The sequence below is a fragment of the Eschrichtius robustus genome, chromosome 6 (genome assembly GCF_028021215.1).
Source record: "Eschrichtius robustus isolate mEscRob2 chromosome 6, mEscRob2.pri, whole genome shotgun sequence".
In the NCBI taxonomy this organism is placed as follows: Eukaryota; Metazoa; Chordata; class Mammalia; order Artiodactyla; family Eschrichtiidae; genus Eschrichtius; species Eschrichtius robustus.
The window spans coordinates 63240551-63259850 of record NC_090829.1 but is presented as its reverse complement, the minus strand read 5'-3'; the positions used below and the strand labels follow the sequence as shown (position 1 = coordinate 63259850).

The following is a 19300-nucleotide window of genomic DNA, read 5'->3' as shown; positions in this document are numbered from 1 at the left end:
CACAGCCTGAAGCCATTAAATGACTGAATACAGGCACGTCTAATTCTTGAACCAGCACTCAAGGTTTACTCCTACCTTTCCAAAAGCTTCATCCTCAGTACATATCCTAAACCCCTACCAATTTAGAATAAATAATAATAATAATATTAATAATAACAATAGCTACCATTTATTGAGCACCTATTCTACTGTGTGCCAGGCACTGTGCTAGGCACTTTTCGTACAATATCTAACTTAAATCCTCACAACAACCCTGTGAGGTAGGTATTATTATCGTCATTTTACATATGAGGAAACTGAGGCTCAGAGAGACTGAATAACTCTCTTATCACGCAACCAAAAAGTAGTAGAGCTGGGATTCAAACCCAGAATAACCTGACTCCAAATCCCATGCTCCTGTGAACTAGAGTAGAGGCAGAGGGGAGAGGAAGGGCCAAATTCAAGAAAGATTGTTGGAGTGGAATGGATATGATATACTGACTAGTAAAATATGGGAAGGAATTTAAGCCCATAAATGTTTCTAGCTGGTGAGCCTATGAAGAGTGTGATGAAGGTAACCAGGATTGGAATTCAGAAGGAACACACTTCGGCGGGGGCGGGGGGGGGGAAGGAAATGAGTTGAGTCCATGTGGACATGTCCATGGAGAGGTCCAGTGGGTGATAAAAATACAGATCTAAAGATAGAGGGAAGTTAGGGCTGGAGATATATATTTGGGAATCACCAGCATATTAGTGGCAGTTGAGGACGTCAGGATGGATGATACTGTTTCGGGAGTAAATACAGAGGAAAGAGAAGTGGACCAGAGATAAAATACAGGGACCCTGAAGGCATGAGCAATAGTGGAGGAATCCTCAAGAGAGTCAGAGACAGAAGAATCAGAGGAGGAAGAGAAGTACAGGAGGCAGCCCTATAGTGGTGGCTAGAGGAAACCATGGTCTGGGTTGGGAGCAAACCTAGAGCTCCCAGAAGGAAGGCAAGACTGAGTCACACTTCTAACACAGCCCTCATGCACCCCAAATCCCAGGGAATCTTTGTTAAATGAATGAATGCCAAAATACCCCAACCCTGGATTGCTCCAAGACCTGGAGCTTAGGACTTCATCTTACGCTTGACATCCCAGACCTAAAAATATGGAAGCCTAGGTGAGCCAGAATTTATAGAAGAGGCTCACAGAGAAAGTCGTGATTTGCTTAAATGGGAGAATAAGGTAAAAACTAAAACTTGGCACTCTGTCTGGAAGTCCCAGAAGTCCCCCTGCCCAACCTTGCTCTGGGTTATCATGGTGATGGTGAAAACACAGGAGGGTGTGTGGGGCACGGGGCAGGGTGAGAACAGCCTGTCGGTTGCCCGGGGGGTCCTGCGCTGAGCCCAACCTGAGACCCAGATTATGGGCTTTAACCAGATAGAAATATTATGGGGACATGTGTGGGAGGTTTGAGAGCTATGAAGAAAGGGAGAGAGAAATTAGGGGACCAGCCCCACGACCTAGGAGCGGACTGGGAGAGAGGGTCCAGCCCTCTGGTCAGGGACCAGCCCTGAGGCTTAAGTGAACTTGCATAGGCACGTGTGTGTTGGGGCAGGGGGTGGGGGAGGTGTGTGTGAGAAAGAGGAAGAGAGGGAAAGAGAGAGAGTCTGTCACACATGGGCAAGAGGCTGGGTGCTCCTCAGAAGCCTAGTGACTCAGCGGGTTAAGGTGTGGGTATGGGGGCTGAAATATCCTTGGGAAGCCCTGAGGGGCTGCTGAAGCAGGGTTCCTGGTCTCCTCGGAGGCTGGGCCTCCCCTCGCTGGGGGCTCACAGAAAGTCAAACAGCCCGAAATTCTTGGCTGCTCCAGGCCCAGGAAAAATTGGGGGAGGAAAAAAAGAAAGAAAAGAAATGTTTCAGGCCCCGAGGTGAGATGAGCCTGCTGGTTAGTAGGGTTAGGGTCTGAAGGAACCAGCACACCAGGCAGGCATGGGGCAGCGGTGGGGCTGGGTATAGAGCACAGACGCTCCCTGGAATCCACTAGCAGCTCAGGCAACTGAGGGGGCCCTCTGGGCTTCTGCTAAGGTTGAGCGCAGGTGGAGTTAGTGTGGATGGTTACTGGAGGTGACTACAGCTCTAGGGTGCAGGGCTGAGGCAGTAGCAAGGGCAGCTAGGAGGAGGAGCAGAGGAAGCAAGTCTTTTTTTTTTTTTTTTTTGGTATCAGTATTAAGGGGAAAAACCAAGAAATTGGCACGCATGCTTGAGGGGATGGGTTAATAGAGGGATGATGCAGCTGAATGCATGGTGAAAAAGAACTGAGGGAGGGAAAGTGGGGATGAGGGGTATGCAGGCCCTCGAGGGCACTGCTGGGTCAGCTCCTGAAGTGTGTGTGGTGGCGCTGATGGCGGCGTGGTAAGGAGCAGCACCAGCAGTTTGGGTCCCAGGGACACGAAGGATCCCGGGAAGTCCTGTGCAGCGGTTAGTGGGCAGAGGAACAAGCCGGGGCTGGTGGCAGGTTAGGGGCTGCAGTGGCGATCAGGTGCACCCTGCCCTCGCTGCACCCAGCGAGCGGTTAGCGGGCCTGGATTTAGTTCCATTTATTTCCCTTTCAGGTACCAAAGTAAAAAAGACGGACGGAGAGAGGGACGCGGCCTGCCCCGGGCGGGGTGGGATGGAAGTGGGGAAGGGGCCCTGCTCACATCACATCCACAAAGAACTCACTGGGGTTTCCCATGGCCATGCGGAAGGACTGTCTGCTGGCGGTCAGTTCAGGGGGCACGGAGGCCAGGTCGCGGCCCGGAGGGGCTCCCGGGGGCCCCATGGCCGCAGGCGGTGGGGGCATCATCAGCATGGGGGGGCCGTAGAGAGGGGGCACCCCGGGGGGGCCGTAGCTCGGGTGCGTGTGATGGCTGCGCAGGCTGCTGGCCAGCGAGTGGTGGCTGCGGTGGCTGTGCTCGCTGGCGGCAGGACCCGAGCGCTCGCTCGGCGCCCGCTCCCGCGCCCCCCGCAGGCTGCTGCGGGTCGTGTGGTCCGACTCGCTGCCGCTGCCGCCCGACTTCGAGTCCCCGGTCTTCGGGTCCTTTTCCTTTCGCCGGTCGCTGCCGCTACGGTTGGAGCCACTGCTCCGGCTGCCTGCAGGGGACAGGCAGGGACGGGGTGGGGGACACTCAGAGCTTGCAGAGGAAGCCTGGGGCTCTCCTGGGGCTCCCTCCACGACCCCCGCCGCCTTACCTTCACTGTGCTGACTGCTGGCGCTGCCCCCGCCATAGCTGTACCCCAGCTCGGGGAAGCCTGGGTGCGGGTTGTAGGGGTGTGGGGGCGGCGGGTACTGGTAAGGGAAAGCCATGGGCCAAGGGGCAGCCCCTGGGTGCGGCAGAGGGGCCAGCGTGTCCTGGTCGGAGGCGCCGCTGGAGCCATCATGATCGTGGAGGGAGAGGTTGGCCATGTCTGTGGAGGGGAGGGCGTCTGAGCTAGGTCTATCCCATGCCTCCGCACCCGCAGTCAGCAGAGAGATGCCCAGCCTCGGCCCGGTGGGTGCGTTTGGGAAGACAGCGACAGCAGTGGCAGTGTCCCACCAGAACGGGACGAGTGACAGGCCAGAGATCTCTCACTCGTTGAGAGTCCCTCTGTCACCCTCCAGAGGTGGTGGGGAGGGAGACCCTGCAGAGCCAGCCCCCGAGAAAACCGTCCCCTGGAAGGCCCTGAGTCACCACTTCAGATGCTCAGTGCCAAATCCCAGTTTCTCCTCCTTCCTCTGTGGGCTGGAAGAAGGGGCAAAACTCTTGTTTGGAAATCGTCTCCTCTGTTCCCTTAAGGGAAAGGTAGGGTGGGGAATATGGGAGGCCGAAATACCAGAGAGCCGCCAGCTACTGCATACCTGCACTTCCTCAGGTACAGTGCAAGCACTTCATCTCACGCAAACGTTACCACCCCATGAGGAAGGTATTAGTCACACTTTTTCCAGATGAGGAAAGTGAAGTCCAGAGAGGTTAAATGACCAGCCTGAGGTCAACCCACACTGCAGCCAGAGCAGAAGCTACGAGTTGCTTACTTTCTCTTTACCTTTCCAGATGAGGGCATTAGTAAGGAGGAGGGAGCAGTTTGGGGAAATTTAGGTGAAATTTTGCCCTCCTCACTCACTTAGGACTAAAAAAACACCCATTAAAAGCCAGAATGAACACAGGGCCTTTCAGAGCCTCCCCACACAGAAGGCCCTTGGCCCAGATCAATCTTCTGGTGCTTCTGGGGAGGGTGGGAGTGGGGTGGAAGGGTCCAGAAACAGAACAACTTAGATGCCTCCTCTGTGCTCTCCACCCCATTCCCAGCCAGACCTAGTTCTTCACAGCACTTGAGCCACTGCACTAACATTCCTTCTTTCATGACTCTGACTCCCCTGTAAACTGTACACAGGCAAGGCTGCTCCCACCAATGCTGGAACTATCTGGAAGGGAGTATAAGGGGCCACTAGACCTGCCTGCCTGGGACACCCCTTGTTCACAGGTCCCTGGGGTGAACTTGTTCAGGGTGAACAGGTCCCTGGTTCTCTGGGACCCACCCGTACCAGGTCCCAGAGCTCTGAGAGAGCTGCAATTGCCCAGGAGCCAGCTGCTGGATACAGACTGAGCCCTTTGTTGCAAGCCCTTAAGGGAGCTGAGCCAACCTTACAGGGGAGAAGAGGTCAGGAGAGGGGGCTGAGGCAGCCTACGGAGTCTACCAGCCAAACCATCAACCAGTCAAGGCCGGCAGCTAGCATGAGAGGTGGTGGCAGTGGGAAGCAGGGGCATGCCTCGGTGACCACTTCAGCCGCCAGGCTGTCATCCCATGGGGAGTGACTGTGTGCTCCGGGGGTTACCCAGGTCCCCAGCTATTCCCTTTGAGCCTGCCGTACTCCCAGCTGAGGAGACCTCACCAGTGAGAAGGAAAAGACCTGTCCTGTCAGCATCTCCCTGAGCTTGGCTTCTGCTGGACTTGGTCCATGGGTAGGAGACCCAGAACGCCCCTGGGATGGAACAATGTCTCTCTGAGCAAAAGCCACAGCTATCCTGAGACGCTTTATTACCCATGAAGGTTTGGGGCCAGGGCTCACGTCTACTAATGATGATAATAATAGCCGTATTTGACTGAGTCTAAGAAGCCATTGATGATAAGATGCACCCCAATTTCAGAGATACTGAAATGTGAAAAAAATATTCATCTTAGAATTAAATGTATGATAAATGGACAACTTTTTTAGAGCAATTACTGTGGGCCAAACATGGTGCTAAAAGCATTACATATATTATCTTATATCATTCTCAAAACAGATCTATAAGTTTTACTGTTATCTCCATCTTACAGATCAAGAAATCGAGGCACTGAGAGGCTGTGTCACTTACTCACGTTCACACAGTAAGGGTGGAGCTAAAATCTGAACTCAGAACTAACTCCAAAACCTTGTGCATCTATTACTACTCCATGGGGCCATGCCAGAGCTGCTGAGGGACAGGGACCCCACCCAGCCTCCACCAGGGACTTGTGCTCCACAAGAACAACCTTTCTAGCCCCTAGAACCGAATCTGAAGCATTTTAAGGGCTGGCTTTTGGACTCCAGCCAGCACCACTGGGCTGAGAGAAGGCTCCCTCAGGCAGGGGTGGCTGCTGGGGCCGTGCTTCAGCTCTCCATCCTGAGCACTGCTGTCCTGTTTTGAGGACTCCCCTTCCCAAGAGCTGTCCACAGGCTCCGGAGAACGGGGGTTCCCTGCAGACTTCTCCTGCTTAATAACCCTCATTGGCTTTGTACTCTCTCAGGATCAAGTCCAAATTCCTTGGTACAGCTTACAGAGTCCTCTGCAGCCTGGCCCTGACAGCTTTTCCAGCTTCACTGAGAGGCACAGCCCCACCCTGAGGGGTCTGAGGAGGCTGTGGACTTGAGGCCTCAGGCCAGCTCCAGGAGGTCCTGCCTTAGTGGAAGCTGCTTGGTGCTGTGAGGGTGAGCAGGGGCCAAGGCTAGGAACTCTGTTTGGCCTTGCTGGGACAATGTTTCTGCAGCACCACACACCTAGGACAACCCTGATGGTGGGAAGAACAAAGGTTTTGGAGCCAGAAGGACCTAGATCCAAGGTCTAGCTCCTCTGCTTCTAGCTGTGAAATGTGGGGTGGACTGCTTAACTTCTATAGGTCTCAGTTTCCTCATCTGAAAACAGGGATAGTAATCCATCTCCCCAAGGGTTGTGGGGAGGTTGTGAGGCTTGAATGAGAGTGAGATGATGCTTTAGAAACAATCAGCACGGTGCCAGGCACAGAGCAGGCACTTAGAAAATGCCAGCCCCCAGAGGGGGATGTAGGGCAGGTGAAGAGGCTGGACTGGGCTCTGCCTCTACCACAGAACTGTCAGGTCTCAAGGTTCCCCCAGCTCTGCTACCCCGTCATCTGGGTTCCCTAGAGTCTGCTGCCGCATCCCAGGGCAACTCCCCACTTCCAAGCAGGAGATAGGGCAAGGAGGTGGGGGAGGCACGTACTGCCACAGAGGTCGCCGAAGATGTAGTAGCACTGCTCAGAGAAGGTGATCTTGTTGACAGTGTGGCGGATGAAGCCGGCCTTCAGCAGGTTGCTGGCGTATTTGCGGGCCTCTCGCCGGTCAGTGAAGCCTTCCACGTTGTGGTACAGCCAGTCCACCACGTCCGAGCCTGAGGGCAAGGCTGCCACTTGACTGGGAGGCCCACCTGACCTGGGCTCTTCTGGCCTCACAGGAGCCATGAGGCTGGTGCTGAATCCAGCTCAAAGGAGTGGCCCGAGGGAGTTCTTGGCCACCCACCCCCCCCCACCCCCCCGCCGGCCTGCCCTGCCCCACCGCTCTCCACCCTGTCCTTCATCCCACCATGGGGCCCTCTCACCGATGAAAGCGTTGGGGATGGTAATCTTGAGCCACATCCTGTCACGGACCTCCAGCCCGGATTCAGGGGAGGCCATGGCTTTTACGATGGCAGCCATGTCACTGTGGATGGACAGGTGGAAGTCGTCTAGGCCTGGGGGTAGGAGGCAGAATGGTGAGGCAGAAAGGGGCTATGGAGTTAAGTACACAGAAGTTTGCATTCTAGCTCTACCACCTAACAGCATGGACCAATGTCAAGCAAATTACCGACTTGTTGGACACTCAGTTTCCTCTTCCATAAAAATAGGGACTTTAGTATCTATTTCACAGGATATTTAAAGAGAGAATTAAATAGTGTAAATGAAGGGGCTTAGCCCAGTGTATAATGCGTGCTATGATAATAAAAAGGCAGTCATTTTTATTGAGTGCTTACTTTATGCCACACACTGTGATTGATGCTTTACTTGTATCCTCTCATTAAACCCCCAGGAACCTGGTAAAGTGCATATCATTAGTCCCATTTTACAAGAGGAAACTGAGGCTTACTGAGTGCTCAGTACAGGTTCAGAAGCAAACTCTGTTTGGTGAGGCTCAGCATCCACTGAGGAAAACTGCAGAGTAAGGTAGCTGGAATGAACTGAGTCTCCTCCTCTCCAGCCCCCTCTGACGCTCAAGCAAGAGGCTCCAGGTGGGCCTTCAGCAGTCCCTCCCAGCTGGCCCTGTCTGCTGGGCTCAGGGGTCAAGGTTGGACACTCACGCTCTGTGTCAGGGATGGAGCTGGTGATGGAGGAGCTGGTGGAGGTGATGGTGCTCAGGGAGGGGCTCATGCCGTAGGCAGGGAAGGTGCCGGTCATGGCTGCAGTGTGGGAGACCCAGGCCGCGGGGTCAATGGGCCGGATGGGCTCGCCTGCGGGGAGGATGAGGAGTCAGGGGCTGCCTGCCCTGCCTACTGCCTGGCCCAACAGGGTAGGTATGAGGGTTCAGGGTAACACGGAAGGAAGGAGAGATAGGGCTCACATAGGTCAAGCACCAGCTTTAGGGCCAACTGCCCCATCCACTTACTCCTGGGCAGTGTGAAGCACCCACGTGGACTTGGGTCCCAGCACTTGGCTACAGTCAAGGTGATGGGCCTGAAAGCAAGGGTGTCCCTAGTAAGGGCAGGATGTGTGGAGGCCAAACCAAGCCCCTTGTCTGATAGCCAGAAATACCTGCCCCCTCCTCCCCAATGCCATCCATACCCTGGTTTGTGCACAATCTCCCGCAGTACCCGGACCGCGTCGTCATTACTCATGTTCTCAAAGTTGATCTCGTTTACCTGGGAAAGAGGACCAGGAGTGGGATAAGCAGCTGTGCTGGGGAGGTGGGTAGGGAAGCTGAGTTTGGTGGGCTAGGGGGTCTTCCCCTTACCAAGAAGCAGGGTACAGACGGCATGGACATCTCCCCATCCCTAGCCATACCACCACCCACGGTGGGCAATGGTACCTGTAACAGCATATCTCCTGGCTCGATGCGTCCATCAGCAGCCACGGCCCCCCCCTTCATGATAGAGCCAATGTAGATGCCTCCGTCACCACGCTCGTTGCTTTGGCCCACAATGGAGATACCCAAGAAGTTATACTTTTCTACAGGGAGTAACAAGACCTTGAGAGAGGAACAAATTTCCTACCCAAATTCCAAGCCCCATATTAGAAGAGGGTAGAAAGAGACAAGAACTAACATTATTGGACCTGAGTCAGGCACTGTATTCCACATGCTCAAACATGCTTTCACTTGATCCTTGTTGGCTATGAGGTAGGGACTCAATCCTGTTTTACAGAGCAGACAACTGAGGTTCAGAGAATTTAAGTGACTTTTCTAAGCCATGAAGTGGCAGAGTCAGGATTCAAACTCAGATTTAAATTCCAAAGTTGGGGCTCTTTTCACTACATCCAGCTATCTCCTAAAGAAGAGCACCTAGGGTAGAAATCAGAGAGCAAGAATGCAGTGCCTGAAAAATGGGAAGGGGGGAGGAATCAGAAATCACTTCCTCTAGGAAGTCTTCCCGGATGCCATTCTCTGCGTCCATAGTTCTCTGTGCTTATCTCTGTCATAGCCCTGATCATGAGATACTGAAGTGATCAGTGTATGTACCAATTTATGCTTATGAAAGAGAACTTCTTGAGGGCAGGGAACGTAGCCTGTGCCTCTCTGAACTCCTCGAGTCTGCCCAGCGTCTGGCACGTAGCAGGTGCTCACGAGTGTTGTTTCACCAGACTCACCCATGTTGAGAGTGACCGTGATGATGTTGAGAGACATGGTGGAGTCCGTGATGCTGCTGAAGGACGAGGACTGGAACAGACAGAGGCCCTGAGCAGCAGGCAGTGCTGGCAGGAACTCACTGCTCCCACCTAGCTCCGCCTCAAGGTGAGTCCTCAGCACCACCTCCCCTCTCAGGTTCTAAACCCTGACCCAAGGGGAGGGGTCTAAGGAAGCACAGACTCTGGCCCTGCCTGGGCAGGAGGGCTCGGTCTGCTCCCACCCACCCTAACGTCTCAGCTCCATACCCTCTCAATCCGCGAAACCTTCTGCTTCCGCCGCCGCCGCTTGTGTCTTCTCATCAGGCGTGAGGCGCTGCTCTGCTCTGTGGAGCTGCTGAACCTGTGGGGCCCACAGTCATTCCCCACCGAGCCGGCCCAGCCCTGCCCCATGAGAGGCACCGCAGGGCCCAGGTCCCCCCCACCAAGCCCAGGTCCCGCCCAGGGGCCCAGCATCCTCAGGGTTCAGGGCTCCTCTGGGGTCACCTGTCCCACAGTACCCATGAAACCAAAGCCCCACCTGCTGGTGGAGTCATCCTCATCTGAATCAAAGAAGCTGGTGGTCTCCAACTCGCTGCTCATAAGGGTGGATGAGCTGTCATACCCCCCTGGCTCTCGCCGCCGCTCCCCCTTTGCAGTTCCATTCAGCCGGGTTGCTGCAGGGGATGGAGGCAGCTGGGTTCACAGATGCAGGAGAGAAGGAGGAGAGAGGAAGGAGCAGGGGCTGCACTGGGGCCAGGCGTATCCAGAACTCAGGAAGTAGGGCAGAGAGGTGGGTAGCTGAGTGGAAGCTGCGGGGGTGGGGGTGTGGGGGGGGGAGGTGTCTGTTCAGGGAAGACGCACTGTGCTCTGGGCCATCCCTCCGTCGTGGCCGCTCTCGCTGGGCAGACACCAAGGAGTCAGTCTCTGTGTCATTGTCCAGGTTCTCCTGGCTGCCCCCACCAGCATGAGGGCTGCAGGGAAGAGAGGACTTGGTGGGGGAGGGGGCAGGCTGGGGGCTCCCTCCCCCAGCCCTGAGCTGAGCTGACGCAGCCCTCCCCCATGGGCCCTCCCCACCCTCAGGTCACACTCACTGGAAGGATGGGGGCCGGGAGTCCCCAATGCCTCCTGTGCGCTCCATGGGCGGTGGCAGTTCCGATGGGTTGTCAGCACAGAAGGGAGCTGGCTCTGGGTGTGAGCCCTCAGCCGACACCAGCTGATGGGGAGAAAATGCATGGGTAGTAGGGCGCAGGGGCCCCAGGGAAAAGGGGATAGTTGGCTTCTGGCAGGGCATGAGACTTGGGGAGAATGAAGCAGGGGACACGCAGGGAGAAGAGACAGGACTGTGTTAGGTCAGCTGAGATGAGGAATGGACCCACTGCTGGGTTGATGAGGAGGCTGGGAGGCATGGGTTGGTGAAGCGGGATGGGGGCAGAGAACAAGAGTCAGAGGTCCAAGGTAGAGGTCGGCAAGTGACAGAAGGGAACCTGAGGCAAAGTACCTCAGAGGACATAGGAGACGTTTTTGTCTCCAACGTGTATTTCTGTCTCTCTCTTTTCCCCCTTCTCACCACTCCCTCACTTTTCACCAAAGCTATAGAATCTGGGGTGAGAGACAGTTCAGTTAGAAAACTCAAGGAAGATTCAGATACTGAAGCATAAAACCACAGTCTCAGCAATGCCTTTCCTCCATCCAGCCCACTACAGGAATGCAGGTGGAGAGAGGACTGAGGGGGGCTCCTTACCCAGGACACCACCCGGCCATTGAAGCAGGGCAACTTGGCATTGTCGTCCGAGATCTCCTCCTTCACCACTCTGCAGGGAAAGGTGTGTGTCAGAGTGAGCTTTCTGGGGTGGAAATGGAGGCATCCTCACAACCCCAACTCTCAGGGGCTCCTCTACCCTAAACTGGGAATCAAACCACCAGCATAAGCCTGTTCAAATGGGAGCAGGGATGGGGTGACCAGGGACAGCTCTTTGTCACCACCAGGAAGACACCAGCCATGCCCAGGCCAGCTGCCTTCCTGGGGCATCCTCTTGGTCATCAGGTGACTGCAAATTACACCTGACAAATCACTGTCCCCAATGAGTGCAGTCGCCCCCTAGAGTCTCGAGAGCTGTACCCATCCCCAACAATGGCTCTCTGGGCTGGACTTTATCTTTCCCTCTGACCCTAAACTAGGAAAAAGCACACCCATATCACTGTTCTTCCCTTCTCATTTGGGAATCCTAATATTCTTCTGGGAGATGTGGATGAGGAATTTAAGGAAATTAGGAAAAATAAGGGGGGAAGGCATTTACCAAACATCCTCTACCGCCACTATGACATTAGTAACAACTGCTCTCATATATTGAGCATGTATTGGGTTGGCCAAAAAGTGCGTTTGGATTTTTCCGTAACATCTTATGGAAAAACCCCAAGGAACTTTTTGGCCAACCCAGTATTACGGGCCAAGCACAAAGCTAAGTACTTTACTTGTATCACTTCGTTTAACATTCATAGCAATGTTATAAAATGGGGAAACCAAGGCTCAGTAGGTTCAGAAGTTCACCTACAGTCACACGATTAAAAGTGAAGAGCTGGAATTTGAATCCTGGTCAGCCTGATTCCAAAGCCTTTATTCTTACCTATTATACCATCTTATCTCCCTATAGTTAGAATGTATAATCTTCACATCAGCCTCATTGTATAGACCATATGATCCTGATTTTATGAATAAGGAAACTGAGAAACAATCAGTAACTTGTTCAAGGTCACAGAGCTAGATGTCAGAGCTGGAATTCCACCCCAAGCTCGTCTGACTCCAAACACCATATTCTTTCCATGGTATTTCACATTCTTTCCCGTACAGTGAGAGAGGTGATGTGGGTCTGTGTGGAGGGTGACGGTGTGGGAGACAGTGATGTGGGACATGGTGGGGGGGTGGATGGGGGGAGGGTAGGATGTAGTCTCAGGCATGTAGTTTGGCCTGGGGCATGCAGTGAGGCAAGAAGTCAGACCACAACTACAATATGGGGCCAGGAAAGGCAATAGAAAAGCTTGAGGCCTGCACCCCCAGACTGATCAAATACCCCAGGAGCACACAGCTAGAAAGCTGTGATCAGGGGCAAGAGGAAGACACATGCCTGGAGTTATGAGCAGAGAGGGAAGACAGCAAGGATGGAGGCTGGGAAGCCCAGTCCTCCCTTTTTCTTAAAGCAGCTCCTGCCCAGAGCTCGGGACGTGCTTGGCTTCTTGTGATGCTCACATTCTTGGACTCACAGCCAAGTTCGAAGGCTGAGCCTGCCCTCCTCCCTCCCGTTCAGCTTTGGCTTCTCCACTGTTTCCAGCCCCACAGCAACCCCAAGAAAGCAGCTCAAATCATCCTGCTCAGGCCCACCATGGCAGAAAGCCTGGAGACAGAACAAGCTAGAAAACAGGGACACAGAGATAGCTCAGACCCACTAGCCAGTCTGACCACAGGGCACCCCGAGCTTGCAGCCCCCATGGGAACTGGGGCTCAAATTAAAAGGAGGTATGTGGGTCACGTGGCAGGGACTGTGCTCTGCTTTGGAGAGGGTCTCAGCAGCCCTGTGGTGGGAAACTGCTGCTGAGGCCCCACCACACAGCTCAGCACTACAGATGTTTCCTCTCTTTCTGGGGGTCACCGACAGGTCACCAAGGCTCTGCTGACTCACAATGATCAGCTGATCTTCGGGAGCCTTGGGGGACCTCAGACAGGCCTCCCCCTCCCGCTGTGGAGCTGAATGGCTCAGGGTTCTGCAGCATTTATGCACTCCCATACACACACACATCCCAAGTGGAGTTGGACAAATCTGGGTTCAAATTCCAATTCTGCCACTTATTAGCTCTCCTATCTTAGAGAAGTTTCTTGACTTTTCCAAGCCTTTGTCTCATCCTGGTAAGTGAGATTTGTAAGTGCCTGGCATGGTCCAAGGCATACACTAAAAACTAGTTACTAACTTTGTCAATTTTTTGCGGGATCCATACTCTCTAACTAGGTGTAAGTTTCGAAGGGCAGGGACCAAATAAATCTGCTTATCACTCATTGTTCATTCAATTAAAAAGCCTTTGCCGAGAGCCCAGTGGGCTTTAAGTTTTGTGCTTGCCATTGCATGGACCTCAAGAAGCATTAGACCTGGAGCCGGCCTTGTCCTTGGAGGTTACTGTCCAATGCATAGTTCACGTGAGTATATTGCAAGTGGGAAGTGATCAGAGCTGTAAGAGCAGCAGATGTGTTCACTGGACAGACATCTGCTGAGTATTATTTAGTGTCAGGTCCTGGCTAGGAGCTGGGTAGGTATAAGGATAAACAGGAATAAGTGCCATAACTTTAGAAGTGCAACCCAGAGGAAAGGAGAATTCGGACCTGGAGAAGACAAGGGAAGAGAAGTACTCCAGGTAGAAGGCCCAGAGACAGGCTAGCGTGTGACGTGGAGCGGGGAGCAAAACAGTTAGAGGCCTGACTTCCCATGTTATTCCTCCCATGGCTCAAGGCCCCTCAAGTGGTGGTACCTTGTTCTTCCATCCACCATCTCCTCAGTGCTGAAAATGTTTAATTCTTCTTCCATATCCCAAATAATTTAAGAGGGTTGGACCTACCCTGAGCTTGACAAATACTTCTGGAGACCAGATGGGAGTTGGGAATCCTCAAGTCTTACACACCAGAACCCCAGAGGGAGAGCCTGGGGAGCTGGAGGAGATGGCAGCCTTCCTCCTCTGACCCACTTTTCCATCTGTCAGCAGAGGTTGCTGGCCCCTGCCCGACCTCCCTCTCATGGGGCTGGGATAAGTGGCAGCCCTATCACCTATACAGTTTGCCAAGGCTCAGCATCTCCCTCAGAGAGGATGTACCTGTTAAATGATGATGATAATACCTACAATTGTGTGATTAATGCCTTACAGTTTGGAACCAGGTTCCTAATAAGCTCTGCCACTTATCAGCTGTGTGACCTTGGGTAAGTAAGTTACTTAAGTTTTCTGTGCTCTAGTTTCCTCATCTATAAACTGGAGATATTACTACCTATTCCACAGGACTGTTAAGAGCATTGAATGAGTAAAGATTTGAAAGTCATTTAGATCAGTGTCTGCACACTGTAAGCACCATAAAAAGAGTTTGATAAATAAATGAAATACGTATATAAATATATATTCCTCAGCTGTTAGTCCTCTGTGACAAGACAGCCCTACCAGGTCTCCTGATCATTAATCCTTCTAGGAATAAAAACAAAATCAATCTCCTCCACTTCATTTTTACCATTGTTCGCAACCCTGCTAAAATGGCCCACTCTAATATTTTGCAAAAGATGCTTCAAGTTCAAGTACCACTGATGAATGCAAGATGGCTTCAGGTGTATCTGAATGAATGTTTAATTCAAGAGTTAAATATTTATTTTTAACATATTTTAGAAAGAAATATAAATAGAATATCAGACCTGTGGTTTCATATTATTGATTAGGTCAAACTAAGAAAGCGTGAGTGGGCTGACAGTGGATTTAAAGAACAATATTAAGTCAACAGTGAGCGGATATAATGGGGGTTAGGCCTGGCTTGACAGCAACCTGGGGAGAGTGGGAGGCAGCCCACAGAGGTCTAGGTTTAGGAGGTGGGGGCTAGGCCCAGTGGACTCTGGGATGAGTGGGGGGTGGAGACACAGGTCTAACCCAGTCCCTCAAGGCACCTGACCCCAGGGTGGCCCCAGCGTACTGAAATGCAGCTGATTTTCCCCTATCCCATACGCTGAGGCAGTATCTTGGTCTCTTCTAACTCCATTCTTCCTTTATCAGACCAAGGCATCTGCCCACCTCACTCCCACCCCTTGCAGATGGATCCCTCTTCAGCATCTTCCAATCAGGGGTCTCTGTCTCTGGACTGAAGCCAGACAATCATTGCTACACTAGGAGTACCCAACCCCAAGGCAGGAACAACAACAGAAACAAGAATAAAAGCTGCATAGCACTTCCCACTGTACAAAGCACTTTCACACATATGAGCTCTTGGGCTCAACAAACCCTGAGTTCCAAGGGGAAAGGTGACAGCAAAACATGCAGAAGACAGAAAAGGTGCTAGCGTCCCAGAGCCAGGAGGGCCGGGGTCCTTGGAGAGAAGCCAGGCTGATGAACACAGGGGAGAAGAATTTCTCCCCTCACTCAGCTCTGGGCCTCAGCTCTAAAGAGCAGCGTAGGCCTCAGGCTACGGCTGGAGAGGCGGCCTTTAGGCCGGGAGGGCCCGGGAAGGCCTTCCCTGCAGGCCTCCAGGCCCAGTGCCCAGTTAGTGAGGGGCAGGCTAATGTGGGGGTCCTCCCCCTCCCCCAGTCCCCTGGGAGTTGGGGGGGGGCGGTGAGGGGATCCACCAGGCTCCCCCTCCCAGGCCAGCTGCTACAGAACCTTCCGGCTCCAACATTCCATCCCCTCTTAAAGGGGAAGTCACTGCTTCCAAACTCCGCCCGTCCAAAGCCCTGCAGCTGGGTGGAGAAGACCCCTCCAGGGAGCGGAGGATGAACACCAAGAGACCCTTCCTGGCCCTCCCATTAAGAGGCCCCAGTTCTGTGAGGGAATCTGCACCTGGGCTAGTGGGGAATCCTCCTCAGGGGTGAGGCGCTCTGCTCCCTGACAACATCCCGAACAGCCCACAAGGGACAGGGGAGACAGCTAAGTAAACATCAGAGCTGCAGGCCTTAGCTTACAGCCTGAGCACCCCCCAGCCAGTGCAAAGTCCCACAGCATAGCCCTTAGATGCTCCATATTCCAAATATGGCTCTGAGTTGTGGAGCTGAAAAGATGGAGAAGGCGAAGGCCGAGTGCCAAACACCCCAAGTCTCTGCTAGAAAGGTGGCTCTGTTGGCAGGAGGAGGGTTGGGAGCTGTGCTCTGGAACGGGTGGGGGGCGGGGAAGGTGTGTCTGTGTGGGCCGCTGGTCTCTGAGGAGGTGAGAGGGGGCTTGACTGCGCAGGAACTGACTGCTCTTAGGGAGTTGGAGGTCCCCTTAAACGAGGGGACCAAGGTCCCCCACAAGAGGGGAAAGGAGAGTCCCTAGAGGGGCTGGAACTCCAGCCTCTGAAAAAGCCAATGGGGACCAAGTGGCCGAGTCGCCCCTAGAATCCAGAGTAGGGGTAGAAGCCAGTGTAGCAAGGGGAGTCCGAACTGGCCGAGTGGGCCCCTGGAAGCCGGAGGGGCCGGGGTCCCCCGGAGGCGAGGCGGGGCCATCCTCACCCGAAATCGTCGTCCATAGACTTGAAGAAGAACTTATAGCTGGGTCGCTGCAGAACGCCCTTAAAGTCCGCCAAGGTGACGCGCTCGGCGGGCAGGGGCAGCTTCACCAGGTACGGCGTCTCCTGCCCGTCCAGGTGGTAGATGATCTTGGTCTCGCCCATGGCTCCGGCCTCGGGCCCGGCGGCCCGCGCGCTGCCTGCTCGGGCGGCGGGGCCGGGCCTCTCCGGCGGCGGAGGCGGCGGTCGGCGCGGCCCAGCGGCTCAGCCCAGCTCCGCGGCCGGCCGCGGCGCCAGCTCCCTTGTTCTCCGGCCGCTCCCGGGTCCCAGCGCCGCCTGCCGCCGTCGCGGCCGCCGCTTCCGCTCCCCACTCTCCCGGCTCTGTTGGCGACGGTGACTCTTCCGGTGGCCGCGGCCCTCCCGGCTCTTGGCTGCAGCCTGGTCCACTCCCCGCCCCCGACCCAGGCGCGGCTCCGCCCCGGCGCGGCCCCACCCCCGGCTGCCTCCGAGCCGCGCTGGCCTCGCGGCAGATGGCCTGGCCCTCGGCCGTACCCCGCAGACACCCCGCCCAGCCACCGGGCGGTGCTCAGCTCCTGCGCTCTCGTCCCAGGCCCAGAGGGGAGCGTGGCGGCGGTCGCCTACGCCCCCAAGGATGGAAGGGCAGATCTCTCCAGCCCGTGTTCCCGGAGTCTTCAAGGCCCTGGCTCTGGACCCAAGGGGGATCGGCTGCTTCTCTGCAGCTGGGGAGGGATGTAATGTAGGGGTCGCTTTGCTTTCTGAGAAGGGACGGGGGGCGCGGTTTTCACCATGTATCTATCGCTGGAGAAAAGGGACCTCGACATGGCCTTTTAGGGTCTGTTGAGAAGCTTAGCTGCTATCACTGAGTCTACCAAACAACTCCTTAAGGACAGAACAAGATCGAGTTGATTCCTTCTTATAACTTCAGTACCTAGGTGTAAAGCAGTGGTTTAATAAATGGGTTGAATGCAGAATGAGTACAGGAATGAAGATGTGTGTGAGACTGGGACATGAAGTCTCAAGCCAGAACTATAACAGGGGAAAGAGTAATATGGGTGGTCAGAGAAGGCCTCTTCCATTTCAGTTAAGACTTAGAACTAATGAGGAAGCGGCTATAAGAAGGTCTGGTCTGGGGGGAGAGCATTCTAGGCAGAGGGCACAGCGAAGTATAAAGGCCCAAGGCAAGAATAAACTTGCCAAATTTGAGGAACAAAAAGAAGACCATGGAGACGACGGAGCAGCAGACGCAGAGATGCAGATCTTAGTGAAGACCTTGACGGGCAAGACCATCACTCTAGAGGTCGAGCCCAGTGACACCATTGAGAATGTCAAAGCTAAAATCCAAGACAAGGAGGGCATCCCACCTGACCAGCAGCGTCTGATTTTCGCGGGCAAACAGCTGGAGGATGGCCGCACTCTGTCAGACTATAATATCCAGAAAGAGTCCACCCTGCACTTGGTGCTTCGTCTGCGAGGTGGCATCATCGAGCCTTCCCTTCGCCAGCTCGCTCAGAAATACAACTGCGACAAGATGATCTGTCGCAAGTGTTACGCTTGCCTGCACCCCCGTGCTGTCAACTGCCGCAAGAAGAAGTGCGGCCACACCAACAACCTGCGCCCCAAGAAGAAGGTCAAATAAGGCCCCTCCACCGGCTTCTTTGCCCGCAGGGTGGCCTCCTGCCTAAGCCCCATGGCCCTGGGGCCCCAGTAAAGTTTCCCTTTTGTTGACTGGAATAAAAAAAAAAAAAAAAAAAAAAAAAAAAAAAGAAGGCCATTGTGACTACAATGATAGTGGTAGATGAGGCTGTAAAGGTAGACTGGGACCAGACCACATAGGTCCTTTTAGGCCACAGTAACAAATATGGGCTTCTCCCACTCCATTTTGTATACTGTTGCCAAATTAGCATTTCAAGATGAAGGACCTCTTTCAAACACCTCTTCAACTCAGAAACCTCTCCACATTCCGCAATGCCTTCCAAATATCCTTAGCATGATATTCAAAGCTCTCCATAATCTAACCTCTACCTACCTTTACAGTCTTTTTTTCATTATATCCTGACTAAAGTTTTGACTTAAGCAATTCAACCTACTTGCCAGGCCCTGCACACACCTTGTATATTTTTATTTCATACCTTTCCCTCTACTTTAAAATTTCATCAAAGTAATATGTGTGCATAGACAAATATTAAGAAAACTTACAGCAGTCCTCTGTCTCATTTCCCTCCCCACCCCCCCACCCCAGTGTACTTTTTTTTAGCTCATATTATTTCTTGATATATGCATTCTAGACATTATTGATTTCCAATTTTGATTGATGGATTTACCTTTCTTCCACCTCCTCCTAACCTCTTAAAATTATAAGATCACATTTTTTGGTTAAGATAATATAGTACTTATATTACTTATAAGATAATATAGTATTGACATTTTGACTATGAATAAATGCTTCCAACTTTTCCTCCTGGCATAATCATTTTTTAAAAAATTAATTTTTGGCTCCATTGGGTCTTCATTGCTGTGCGTGGGCTTTCTCTAGTTGCTGCGAGCTGGGGCTACTCTTCGTTGCAGTGTGCAGGCTTCTCATTGCGGTGGCTTCTCTTGTTGCAGAGCACGGGCTCTAGGCACGTGGGCTTCAGTAGCTGTGGCACGCGGGCTCAGTAGTTGTGGCTCATGGGCTCTAGAGCGTAGGTTCAGTAGTTGTGGTGCACGGGCTTAGTTGCTCCGCAGCATGTGGGATCTTCCTGGACCAGGGCTGAAACCCGTGTCCCTGCACTGGCAGGTGGATTCTTAACCGCTGCGCCACCAGGAAGTCCCGGCATTAATCATTGCCTTGCTTTTTCATTTTTTTTTCTATAGTGTACCTATCACTAAATCTTTCCACATAATCTAATAGGTTCTCAATTCATATTTTACTCATTTGGTCAAATGTATTAGATAATCCGTTTTCTTTCCTGGGGGCTTTCATTCCATTGCTCTGGTCTGCACTG

General features: G+C 53.4%; 2 protein-coding genes across 2 annotated transcripts; one reads left to right on the top strand and one right to left on the bottom strand.

Moving 5' to 3' along the window:
* Positions 1-146: 146 nt before the first annotated feature.
* On the bottom strand, positions 147-16702 carry DVL3 (dishevelled segment polarity protein 3). The gene is made up of 16 exons (XM_068546335.1): positions 16300-16702; positions 10833-10902; positions 10183-10304; positions 9953-10062; positions 9630-9765; positions 9359-9452; positions 9074-9143; positions 8298-8437; positions 8054-8130; positions 7878-7945; positions 7573-7722; positions 6838-6969; positions 6463-6630; positions 3197-3412; positions 2687-3097; positions 147-1826 (listed from the first exon to the last, which is right to left on the bottom strand). Exons 1-16 carry the CDS (start codon positions 16458-16460, stop codon positions 1795-1797), a joined length of 2157 nt encoding a protein of 718 aa, XP_068402436.1. The 5' UTR covers positions 16461-16702; the 3' UTR covers positions 147-1794.
* Positions 16703-17530: 828 nt separating this feature from the next.
* On the top strand, positions 17531-18041 carry LOC137765654 (ubiquitin-ribosomal protein eL40 fusion protein-like). Its single transcript, XM_068545433.1, has one exon. It carries the CDS (start codon positions 17566-17568, stop codon positions 17950-17952), a length of 387 nt encoding a protein of 128 aa, XP_068401534.1. The 5' UTR covers positions 17531-17565; the 3' UTR covers positions 17953-18041.
* The last annotated feature ends 1259 nt before the right edge of the window (positions 18042-19300 follow it).